Source organism: Coptis chinensis, chromosome 8 (genome assembly GCF_015680905.1).
Source record: "Coptis chinensis isolate HL-2020 chromosome 8, ASM1568090v1, whole genome shotgun sequence".
Classification (NCBI taxonomy): domain Eukaryota; kingdom Viridiplantae; phylum Streptophyta; class Magnoliopsida; order Ranunculales; family Ranunculaceae; genus Coptis; species Coptis chinensis.
This window is the reverse complement of record NC_141463.1, coordinates 90,167,793-90,179,937: the sequence shown is the minus strand read 5'-3', so window position 1 is coordinate 90,179,937 and position 12,145 is coordinate 90,167,793. Positions and strand designations below refer to the sequence as shown.

The following is a 12,145-nucleotide window of genomic DNA, read 5'->3' as shown; positions in this document are numbered from 1 at the left end:
GTCTTAAAGTCACATTGATGGTGGTGGTGGTAGTAGTAGAAGTGGTGGTGGTTTTATAGCTGGTGGTGGTGGTGGTAGTAGTAGTAGTAGTAGTAGAGATGGATGTCTTAATAGACGATTGGGCGGGGTAGTGATAGTTTAATAGACTGGTAGTGGTAGTAGAGGTGATGATATTGGTCTTAATAGAGACTTGGTGGTGGTGGTGGTGGTGATGGTGGTGGTAGAAGTGGTGGTGATTTTAATAGCAGACAATGGTGATGGTGGTGGTAGTAGTAGTAGTAGAAGCGGATATTTTAATAGCACAAAGCTGGCGAGGTGTTGATAGTCTTAATAGTTACATGGGTGGTGGTGGAATCATGATATTGGTCTTAATTATGCGGTCTGATTTGGTGGTGGTAGTAGTAGAAGTGGTGGTGGTTTTAATAGCACATTGGTGGTGGTGATAGTCTTAATAACCGTAGTGGTGGTGGAGGTAATGATGGTGGTACTAATGGTGGTGGTGATGTTGACGGTGTGGTGGTGGTGGTTTTAATAGTTTGGTGGTGGTGGTGATCCGGGTTGATTATCGAATCGGTTATTTGGAGAAGTAAAGATAATAAAAAAGATGTATAAATGAGACTTGGGGTATATGGGCTGCATTTTGATATTTTTAAGTTATAAGACTTATATTTGAAGTAGATCCAATTTTGGTACTTATAGAATTTGTACAGTTATAAGACATTTCTAGTAGAATGCAAAAACAAACTAAAAAAATGTCCAAAATCACTAGGCCACATCTTATAATAGGCAAAACAAATGCCCCTAATATACCAAAGGCACTTTCGCCACACTACCCTATTAATTTAGAATTTTCAATGTCTGCTATCTTGAATCCTGATATATCACATCATGGATATCGATGTAAGCAAAACATTTCATAATGTAAATGTATTTAAATAAGAGATGTCTTATGTAATGTATGGTGCAAATGTGGGCCTTTGGATCAGTTTTGCCATTTTATGAGTGGCCCAGATTTGATAACATACCATTAAGATTTAGCCTTTAAATAAAGCCTAACAAAAGCATTTGGTATATTTTCTAATCGTACGAGTTATCATTTATTGATGTATGATTTTATGACATGTACTGGGAAATAGTTGGTGCTCAAAATGAAAGCAGAATGGTTAGTGATTTTGTTGATGACTTTTTCTAACGTTCCCTGCTCGGAACTATTGAATGGTTATGCAACACTGCACAAGTTACTGCTTCGGCAGAATTATAATGCTTCTGTTTTCGAATAAAATTCCAAACACTGGAATTCATGAAAGTTCATTTACTCATATCATCAACTGTTTCATTTTTTGAAGCCAAGGAAGGCAGAAGAGAAAAAAATAGTGGTTTTGCTTTGTTGTATGTGCCTCCTTAGTTTTTAATGACAAAACCAGATCTATGGGGCTTCATTCAGTTGAGAAAATATTGAGTAATACTATAGGCAGCAACAGTTTTACCAACAAACAACACTAACTGACGGGGTTATCCCAATTTGACTAAATTTCTGCTGACTAGGATTTCCACTGACAAAACAAAAGCCTAAATAATTTTCGCCTCTGCTAATGCTTCATGAGTACTCCCGTTTCATTCCCAATTTAATTTTCCCTCCACCCATCGTGATTTCCACTAACAGGCAAAGAAAAAAAAACTTGAAACAGTTAAATAAGATTAGAGAGAGAGATACAAAATCATCAAAATAACACCAAAATTAACTCGACTTTTGCACCAGTAGCTAACAGCCTAACACAAAATAAACACTAGTAGCTAACACAAAACAAACACCAATTTGCCATCAACCAACAAGTAATCAATTTACAATCCACTGGTTCAAAACTTTAGAGACATATGCCCTTCTAAATAACACCAAGAGTGGTTCAAACTATTGCACCAGTAGCTAACGCAACTGTCTTGGTTCCCTTGATGAGTCTTTAAACGTAGATGGTGGTGTACAAGCACCAAACTGACGAACTAGGTGGTGAGATCCAAGATGGCCATGATCACTTAGCTGTTGAGGTGTGAAGTGCCCCTGCTTCCGATACGTTAAAAAATTGAAATAAGTGAGCCAATTAAGAAATTAGAACAAATGAAAAAGTTAAAAATAAATAAGTACACAAAAGATTTTTGTGTGTTTATCAAACCATGAGTAGTGAATGAAATTCTCTAAATCTTGGTTGGTTGAGCATCAATGAACCTAAAGGATTGCATTGCTCCTATTCCAAACATTAGATCAATAAAAAAATAATAATAATAATACATACAGAAACACTAGATAAGAAGAGAACAACAGTGCATACCATATTTTGAAAATTTTGTTGTATGTTATATAAGTTGGAGTCATATATCGAGCCATTTAAATCTGACAGTACACTCTAGAACACAAACGAAAAATTATGTATGAGAAATCACAAAGCAGAAATCAATTATTAGCTTAGGAAAACATAAAATAACATCTACTCACATGATGCTTTAAGAAAGAAGTTACTACATACTATATACACAAACATACTTTTTTGTATAGTTTTCTTAATTCTTTTCGGGCTAAAACTTGGTTGAGCAGAGTTTTTCATGTTAAAGCTTCGCAGCTTCTGCGGTTGTATTGTGTTGCAAATATTATTAAACTCTTGGAGTGTATTTGGTTGTTCAAAAATAGGTTCTGTAATCCAATGTTGCGCTGCATAACCCTGCAACCAAACAAGTCAATTCAAATATTTAAGTGGCGACCCACAATGAAGAAGCTAAACAGATTAACCATCTGTTGATTTACCTTTGAGGTTATGCTCTCTTATATTGTCAGTTGATCATATGCAGGGGCATTGCTTGCATTAAGCATATTTCTCCCTTCCTCAAAATTTAATGAGTGAAAATCCTAGAAAAAAGTAAAGTAGTAATAAGTTCTTAGTTTTGGAAAAAAAAAAATCATCTATAAAGTAAGAGAACTATGAAATTAAACAGGACAAGTGAACACTACTACCTTCTTTGCATTTTCCTTGCTAGGTGAAGTCTTCATATTCTTTTTCCCTTTGTTTAGTCTCTGAACAATTTTTTCGGGATTAGTTTGTTTCCTTTTAAATAGTCCTCCCCCAACCCTAACAGCCAAAGGAGTAAGAATATTTTGACCATCTCCATATCTTTGGTGAAACGGTGTTCTTCTTCTTGAAACAGCTTAGCTCCCACAAGCACCATTATCATGACTAAACTTCTCTTTTTAAAGTATGCACATGCACCATCAATTCCTTATACCTGTCTTCACAATCTACTACCATATCCGCAACCTCTTCAAAAGCATTACACAATTCATCAAAACGACGTGATTCAGGTTTGGTAGACCGTTCGTCATAACTAATCTTAATTTTGGTGTGTCTTCGTTTGATATTTTTATTCCATCTTCGTAAGATGTACTTATCTGGTACTTGGTAAATCTTCTTGTGTAGTAAAACCATAATAGAATGCCTACATAGTATCCCCCTAAATTGAAAAAACTGACAATTACAATCAACTTCTTTGAGATCCCCATTAAACCTAACCTTAAATGTGGCTCTGCGAAGGCTAGCTCCAAATGGTACATCTTCATTTACTTCGTACTCTTCATCTTCCTTACACGTAGATAAATCACAACAAATTTTTCCTCTCAACTCTTCTTGGAACTCTAGAAATTTTGCTATCGTATAAGCACTTTGAAATTGCTTCTCCATATCATAAGGACTTATACAAGGGAGCCTCGATTTAAAAGAATTAAAATCTGCTTGATTTTCTTTTTCCGCCTTAATTCTCAAAGCATTTTCATATTGTCCAACAAACCGCGTGAGAGTAGTTTTTGAATTAACATAGCCATCAAAGAAGGCATTCATGCTCTCGCTTCGTTGTGTGGTTGACATTCCAGCCCAAAAGTTGTCTTTCACTAATGTAGGCACCTAACGATCTCTTTCCTTGTACAACCTTCCTAACCATTCATTGCTTCCGAGATCGTAATTTAAAACGAATTCGCACCAATTTTCTTCAAATTCTTCTTTTGTTAAAGAATCATAGACTGCAATCTGCATACATAATTTGATTGATTTGTACTCATTATATCCTTTCAATTTTTCGGCCAATTTTTTCATGATATCCACAAGCACCATCGATGTCACGCATTAAGAAAAACAGTAGCTATGGCATTTTGCATTGCTCTAGCTTGATCTGTAATTATTGCACTTGGAGGACATCCATGCATACATACTAGCCAAGATTTAAATAGCCATTCATATGTCTTAGTATCTTCACTTGAGATAAGACCACAACCTAACAACATTGATTGACCATGGCATGTCGTACTTGTTTGTTAAGTACGTTGCATCAAATGTAATAACATCACTAAACTCTTTGCAAGCTGCCCTACACCTACCATCTGCCCCAAAACACATTCCTCAATCGACCTTCATCGTCTAAATCCATTGTGTGAAAAAAGTCAGAATTCTCAGTTTGCATTTTTAAAAAGTAACTGTGCATAGCATTAGCATCTCCTTCTCCAAGATGCAAACGACGAAACTTTTCAACATGATTTCTACAATCTTTCTCTAAATATGACAAGTTCTCATGACCCTTTGCTTCAAAAACAAATGAATTGATACTCTTATTCAGACGGATGCCGGATTCGTCATTGGTTTCAAGCCTTCTCTTCACTTTTTGTGTAAGTTTCCTATTGCATCTATGAAACCTGGATTTGCTCAGACCTAAACCATGGTTATGTCCAAGTATTGCAGAGGTTATTATCCACTTTCCATCAAGGCTAAGAGTCAGTAATTTCTAGCTTTGCAATCTGTTTTTGATATTGGACGATATTAACTAGACTTTTGATGTTCTAATCTTTTCTTGATGCGAACAAACTATAGTCAAATACTTCACATTCCCGTTATCATCTTTGGTACAACTACTTTTACAAATACCAAATCCCAACTCTTTTCAGTATCTTGCATAAAATTCAAGAAAGTCATTAACGGAGCTAAACGACATTCCCACTGCAGGCTTCTCAACTGTGAGTTCTACATTAATTGTTTTGTCCACTTCATTCCCTTTAGTTTCTCCCATCACCTCTTTATTTGAAAAATTATCTGGTACTTCTTCCATTGTTATTCTAACGGCAACAAAAAATGAACGAACACTGTACTGGAAAATAAAAAATGAAAAACAATTTTAGAAAAGGTGCTACAAAATAATGGTGAAAACAAATTTTACGTGTTTTTAAAACTACTGATTTGAGTAGAATTGAGATGAAAGTTAAGAGGGAAAAAAATGAACATGAACATAGCACACTCATCCATAAGATGAATTAAAAATTATAAACTGGCCTATAATTTTTGGTTGGAGAAAATAGTACTCTTGGAGAAAATTTTACTGTCGTTAATCGTATTTTGCTGAAGTCATGGAGGGAAAATAAAACATCGTGGAGGGAAAATAGAAGTCGGAGTGAATGGATCGGAGGAGAAAGTTACTTAGCTTTGTTTTGTTAGTTTTGTTAGTGGAAATCCTAGTCAGCGAAAATTTAGTAAATTGGGGTAACCACGTCAGTTAGTGGCTTTTTGTTGGTAAAATTGTTGGTGCGTATAGTATTACTCGAAAATATTAGCTGATCAAGGCAAAATTGGTCAGCAACTTATTGAGGCTTTAGTTATTGCAATTCATCCAGTTTGAAGCTGGTCTCTTAAAATGTATCACTTTGGGATGAGTTGGAACTGATAAATTGTTAATAAGGATTGAAGTATTTTCATTATGCTATTTAATCTTGAATTGAAGCTTTAATGTCTTACTCTATTGGGTGATCACCAGTTTTAAATTCAATCAACTCAGAAAAATATTCACAACTTGTGTTGTATATGTTAGAAGATGTTGATACCCTTTTTAGCAATTAGCGAATCGAATTTTTGAAGGGCAATACGTTTAATACTTCTGAATGTTTGAAAGATTAGGAATAATTTGCAATTTTTTATCTTGAAAAGTATAATACGGTTTTTTGCGAATTTTTCAAAAATTCAATTAAAAAATTCGTTGGTTGTTGGCATTTAAAAAAATGAATGAAAATTCGATTGTGTTTTTATAACTTTTTATGTAATTTATGTCCTCACTCTTATTTTAAGTCTCCTACTCTTACATTCTTAATAATATATTAATTCAAAAGTTTTTTTTATATATTTTTTGGACAATATTTAAATTATCATGTCGTGTGTATTTTGAAGTTTGACTGTAATTTCAATCCAAGAGCAAATAAATAAAGGTAATGTGAACCGTTCAATTAGTTTTAATGTTTTCGTAGCTAAAATGCTTGGATATGTTTATTATGTTGTAGAGAATGATAACTATTATTAATATTTACAAATATAATATCACAATTTTTTGCAACCAAACGTTTAAACATGTACTAATTAAACACCGCATAATTATTGTATTGTGAATTTTTGACCGAATATTTAACCGTACCATTTTTCTAACTCACTAAATAATTCTTGAATAATTCCCGTACCATATTGCTAACAAGGGTCGGTACTTGTATAGAGTAGACCACAGAAGTTTTCATTTGACAATGATATAAAACTGGAGTATCTTCAATCAAACCATCTTTTGGATGGAGACCTACTGAAGTACTTAATGGCAAGTAGCAAACAAAATTATAAATTCGACAATGCTTTGCCTCCACAATCTGTAATTTCGCGAAAAACCAATTCTAGGTGGAAGCAAATCTGGAGTTATCACCTGTCTAGCCGCATCTGTGGATGCAAATTTGTAATTTTGGCCCCGTTTTAAGTTAATTATTAAGTTGATGACTTGGAATTTTAATAGAGCTTGAAAAATACCCTTGTGGGAGCTTTAATATTAAGATATAGATAAAGATAGATTTTTTTCCAATTTTATCCTTCTATGTTTGGTATGCACAAACATCTATGCATACTATACTACACTTGTGCATACCATTTCCTTGTGATGTTTGGTATGTACAGACATTTATGCATACTTAAGGGGTGATCTTGGACACACCTATAAAAACACTCCCGTACCCCAATTTTAAAATAAATAAATAAAATTATTTGAGACATATTTAGGTTCCTAAATTATCTTTTTTTTTTAGAGGCGTCCAAGACAAAACAAGTCATTTACTTATTCTTTTTTCTTTAAAACAAATAAAAAATATTCTTGAATTCTTCTACAATAATTTACCTCACTCTTTAACAACATTTCTCTCACCAATAAGCATGATTACAAATCAACAACTAATTATTTTCAATTCTGAAGTGCAAGATTACAAGGCCATGTGTTGTTGCTGCTGTTTTTATTATTATTTTTTTTTTTTGCCCCTATTGGAAATGCCCCAAATGAATTTGGGAGATATTATTAGATTGAAGCGGTTATTGGGGTATGACAAAAACTTTAGTTAGTTATGGGGTATGTGAGTGGTTTTATGGGTGTGTCCAAAATCACCCTACTTAAGGTGGTATGCACATACATTTATACGTACCGGGTATTCTTGTTTTTTTTTTTGACAAGAGTCAACTATTGTCTTTGAGAGTATTTTTGAAATGAGGGTGGCTTTTTGGGTTTATTCTTTCGGAATTTTGTCCTTATCAGTTTTGTCCCCTTTAATGAATTATTCAAATACAACTTAACAAACAAGTTTAAATTGATAGGGGTTTGATGATTTCTTATTAAGACAGTGGAGGAAACCAAAGATAAAAAAAATGGACAGGCCAAAGTGATTAATCATTGGGCTTTTTGTTGAAACATCTTTAACAGAATTATGGCGCTGCCAGAAATAATAATAGAAAGTCAGACACAACTATGGTAGTGTAAACAAAAATAGTTTATTAACCATGATTGCAGGGGACGGACCCACTATATGCTAAAGGTATTCAGTTGAATACCCTCAAAGTTTGGAGAAAAAATCAAACAAGTGCTGACTAATGATAAGTGCCTAAAATTGTATATTTTATATATAATTTTATAAGCACTTCATACTATCATTTATGCTTAATTGCTTATTTTTATGTCAAATCATGGATTTTTTTTGCTCTAGTGCATTAGGCATGTGCTTTATGGTTATATTGGTATATTTACGTACATGTGTGCATCACTTGAAATTTCGTATTTTAAATTTTCTTGTAGGAACCTTGCATGGGTAGCACACTTAAAAGTCCAAGCCTAAATATATGAATTGGCCCAATTTATTGGATTGGGAAATTTTGGTTTAGTCCAAGAGGCGAGGCCCAATAAAATGTGGTGACCCTTTCATGAATATATTGTGCTGATTTTCTAAGCTCGTGCGTGGAAACAAAATCTTATCTGGGATTTGATGAACAGTTTTTTCGTGTACGTCACAGGGGCATTTTGGTCTTTTCATTATCTATAGTGGGGAATATTTTAGTCTTTTCACTTTTTAACAGCAACTGCAACTGAATTAGAAATCTAGAAAACCAAAAGACCAGAAACCTTCGATCCCCATTCTTTCTCTCTTTCTCAATTATCTATAATGGCTCTCTTTCCCAATTGCCTTAAGCTATTTTCACCATTTTTGTTATATCAATTCTATATTCTCAATTTTTGGTTACCACAAAAATAATGTATTGTGTTTGGTGGTTGTTTGTCCTCAATTACTGTGTGTTTTTTATTGTATACACTCAAAGGAAGTTAGGTTATGAGTTTGCTAATAAATGTTAAGTTCAGAAAAATATAAGTCATTGTAGATATGATTATAGTCATCATCTTGGATTTGATATACTTGACGTTCTACTTTACAATAATTTTGACTCTTACGCTACTTCATTTGTTGCAATGGGTTTAGTTGGAGATGTTGTTCCAATGATTGTTAGAATACACAAAAAATTTATTGATAATTCAACTAGAAAGTTTTGCAAGCTCCATTGAAATGAACAAAGATTGAGAATGAGATGCTGAAAGAATGCTTATAATTAGCCGAGTGAGGAAAGGCTACAACACTCTACATATGTAATTGGTGGCCAATGTGAGTTACATCATTAGTTAAATTCCATTAATTGTATATATTTTATATGTCCAATACATCTTAGTAGCAAGTACTTAGATAAGTAGTTTACACTTTCACATAAAAAAAACACGAAATTGGTGGAAGTTTAATTGTAGATACCTTAGGCAGTTCGTAGATTTAGACCCTGCTGCAGTCATAAGAGATGAAAAAGTGATATGCCGCCACTGACATCAGAGTGATAAAACTGTGATAACTTAACATCACCACTTAACAATGTAAAAGTTAAGTCAATCGAATATTGACACCATCCTTATGGTGGCAACAATGTTATTGTAGTGTTTTAACAAGATGACATAAAATTTAGCCGGGAAGAGAACTTGGGCCATGGATCAAGTTGGGGTTCCGAGATTAAATGGTGAAAAGGGTGTCAAGTTAGCCACCAAATCACTTTGCGAGTCTCTGTTGGAGATGGATTTGAAGCTCAAATGGTAAGTAATACATGGATTCTGCTTTTATTTGAATACTTTCATTCCGATCTACTTTTGATGTTGTCTAATTAGTCCGTGTATTGGATTACAGAATTCAAATGACTGATTGATGGATGTCAGTGGACGAAGTATGGGTGAAAGATGGCAAAAGGGAACTCATGCCCTTGAGCTTATTCTTGGGCTACCATGGTGACCAAATGCCCTTTTCGCAACAAGTTCAAATAATGAAAGTGGATGAATAAGTTCAAGAAAATCCAGTATGGTATCAATCTAAATTTTTGTAGATGATTGTACAAGATTATAGCAACCTATGAAAGCAATCATAATCATCTACTCACTCCAGCAGCCATGTCTATGACATTGATCTCTTATATTATTTGTTTTCTTCTCCTTCAATATGTAAATTGTAAACTTCAGTGCAGAACTAATAAATGCATCAATGTTATCCTCACTTAAAATATTTTGTTACTTTAGTATAACTTGAGTTGGATTGATTTCCCCAATTTTGTCTTCAGATGTTTATGACAACATCCAAGATATTAGGTCAAGAACAAGGTCTTCCCTATATATACTCAATTTATTTTTTACGGACCTCGAGACATGTTGTTCAAGGTTGCGTAGAGTTAAGTTTGAGACATATTGTTCATGGTAGCTTAGGCTTTTTAAATTTTCACAATGGCCTTCGTTTGTGGTGCGTGTGCTGATGCCCAAAGGCATAGCTTTGAGGTGGCATCGAAGGCACGTTGAGTTAATGAACCCAATCTGAAAAATGAACTTTGAAATTCTTTTGAAATAACCAGAGTCTCATGTGAATGTAAATTGTTATTTGGTGAAGAACTTATGGTCACTGAATTGCGAGGGCAAATTGTGGTTTCTTGATATCAGTACATCTCTTACTATTGTGTGGAGTTAGTGATATTTTGAGAGATCAAATGCAAGCTCCATTTACTATCCATCTTAAATTGGCAGCTTGAGATTGCATCTCTCACTCTCACATTAATCTCTTATCTTACTAATATTGGACATGTAAAGAGGCCACAATGAATTTAGAGAAGTATAACCATAGTTTGGGATTTTGGAATTATCGAAATTCCGATAAATCTAAAAACCGAAATTCATCAAATTTCGATATTATTGTATTTGGAATTTCAATTGATTTCGAAATTACTAATATTTCAACTCTATATTTGGAATTCCGATTTTTTGAAAAACCAAAATATTGGGGGGAATTCCGAAGTTTCGTTCGAAATCACGAACACTGAGTATAACAACCATAAGGTGTGACATGAGGTTTCTTCCGCACTTATTGTTAGTGTCAAAAATTAGAAGATTGTGTTTAATTGCCTAATATTCTATTGCATGACCTTAGACATTTAAAAACTTTTGTTTAATCCAAAATTAACTATATTGGTCATTGAAATTGAGAAAATAACCCATATAATTCCATACAACAAATAGAAATCATCCCAGGTCTGACGCGCAAAGCGCGTGCACAATTGATAGTAATGGAATTAATGAACTCGCCATGAAGACGAGATGATGTTATGAGATAATGAAGGCATGGAGCGGAAATATGAGATATTAGTGAAGGGAATATCTAAACAATATAATTAAATAATGTGGGTGCGAGTAAATGAGTAATAGTGAAATATGTTTCTGTCAAGGTGACAGAATCGTAATTTTAATGTTTCATGGTGGCAATTTTTTAATTTTCCAAATTATTATTATTATTATTTTTACTTTTACTTTTGGAGGTGGCAAAATGGTAAGTGTATTGTGGGCCTATATATATATATAACAATTTCTTCTTTTTTTTCGATAATTTATATAACAATTCCCAAACACACTAGTATCATATCTTACACACTGGTATCATATCCTGCATTCATATGGGATCTTCTATATTGGGGCAGCATGTATTAAATGGAAAGATCTCCACCAAAGGCTATAAAAGGGAGGCTTGGTCAAGGCATTAGTATGCAGACTTGAGAGAAAAAACAATAACCGCAAGCTAGTTCTTATTAAATTTTAAATTCATTTTAGTTAGTTCATTTTTTTAGAGTGAGAGAGAGCTTGGAGCGTGTATTAATTTCTTTTATTTCTTGATCAACAATCAATAGAAGAAATTCAAGTTTCAAGTGCAATGGTGATATTTATTTTTTATCTTTTTATGTGTTCTAGACTCATGATGGGGTAAAATCTCAGATGAATCCTCTATCATAAAGATGTAGGCTTATTTTCTTATATTTCCAATTTTTATTTTCTAGTATAATTTTTAATATATCAAATGATTTTCTTCATATGAAATAATAATGTTGAAACGTGCACGAGTTCTATAACCATAGTAATTTGGGGTACGGTATTTCTCATTGTTAATTAATTTCTTTAATCTTTATAATTTTATTAAAGTTTGTTTAATAATGTTTTAGTTGTCTATTCTTGATGATTTATACTACTTTAATTGAATTGATTTGTCATGCTTAGATATCATTCTATAGTGATTGATGAAAAATTTAAGGAAATATTATTTTAAATGTGACTAGCGTCTATATATAAAATGCATTGTATTGAAAAAAAAATCATCTCTTAAATTTGCAATTAGTGCTGGGATTTATTTGATGATATTTATGAAAATTACGAAGGCGAATAAATATTTGGAAAT

At 33.2% G+C, this 12,145-nt stretch overlaps 1 protein-coding gene and 1 long non-coding RNA gene across 2 annotated transcripts; one reads left to right on the top strand and one right to left on the bottom strand.

The window, feature by feature from the left end:
• Positions 1 to 3,221: 3,221 nt before the first annotated feature.
• LOC147484212 (protein FAR1-RELATED SEQUENCE 5-like) lies at positions 3,222 to 3,878 on the bottom strand. The gene has a single exon (XM_086579726.1). It carries the CDS (start codon positions 3,876 to 3,878, stop codon positions 3,222 to 3,224), a length of 657 nt encoding a protein of 218 aa, XP_086435852.1.
• Positions 3,879 to 8,483: 4,605 nt separating this feature from the next.
• On the top strand, positions 8,484 to 9,929 carry LOC147484211 (uncharacterized). Its single transcript, XR_015205111.1, has 3 exons — positions 8,484 to 9,013; positions 9,332 to 9,483; positions 9,575 to 9,929. It is a non-coding gene; the product is annotated as an uncharacterized LOC147484211 (long non-coding RNA).
• The last annotated feature ends 2,216 nt before the right edge of the window (positions 9,930 to 12,145 follow it).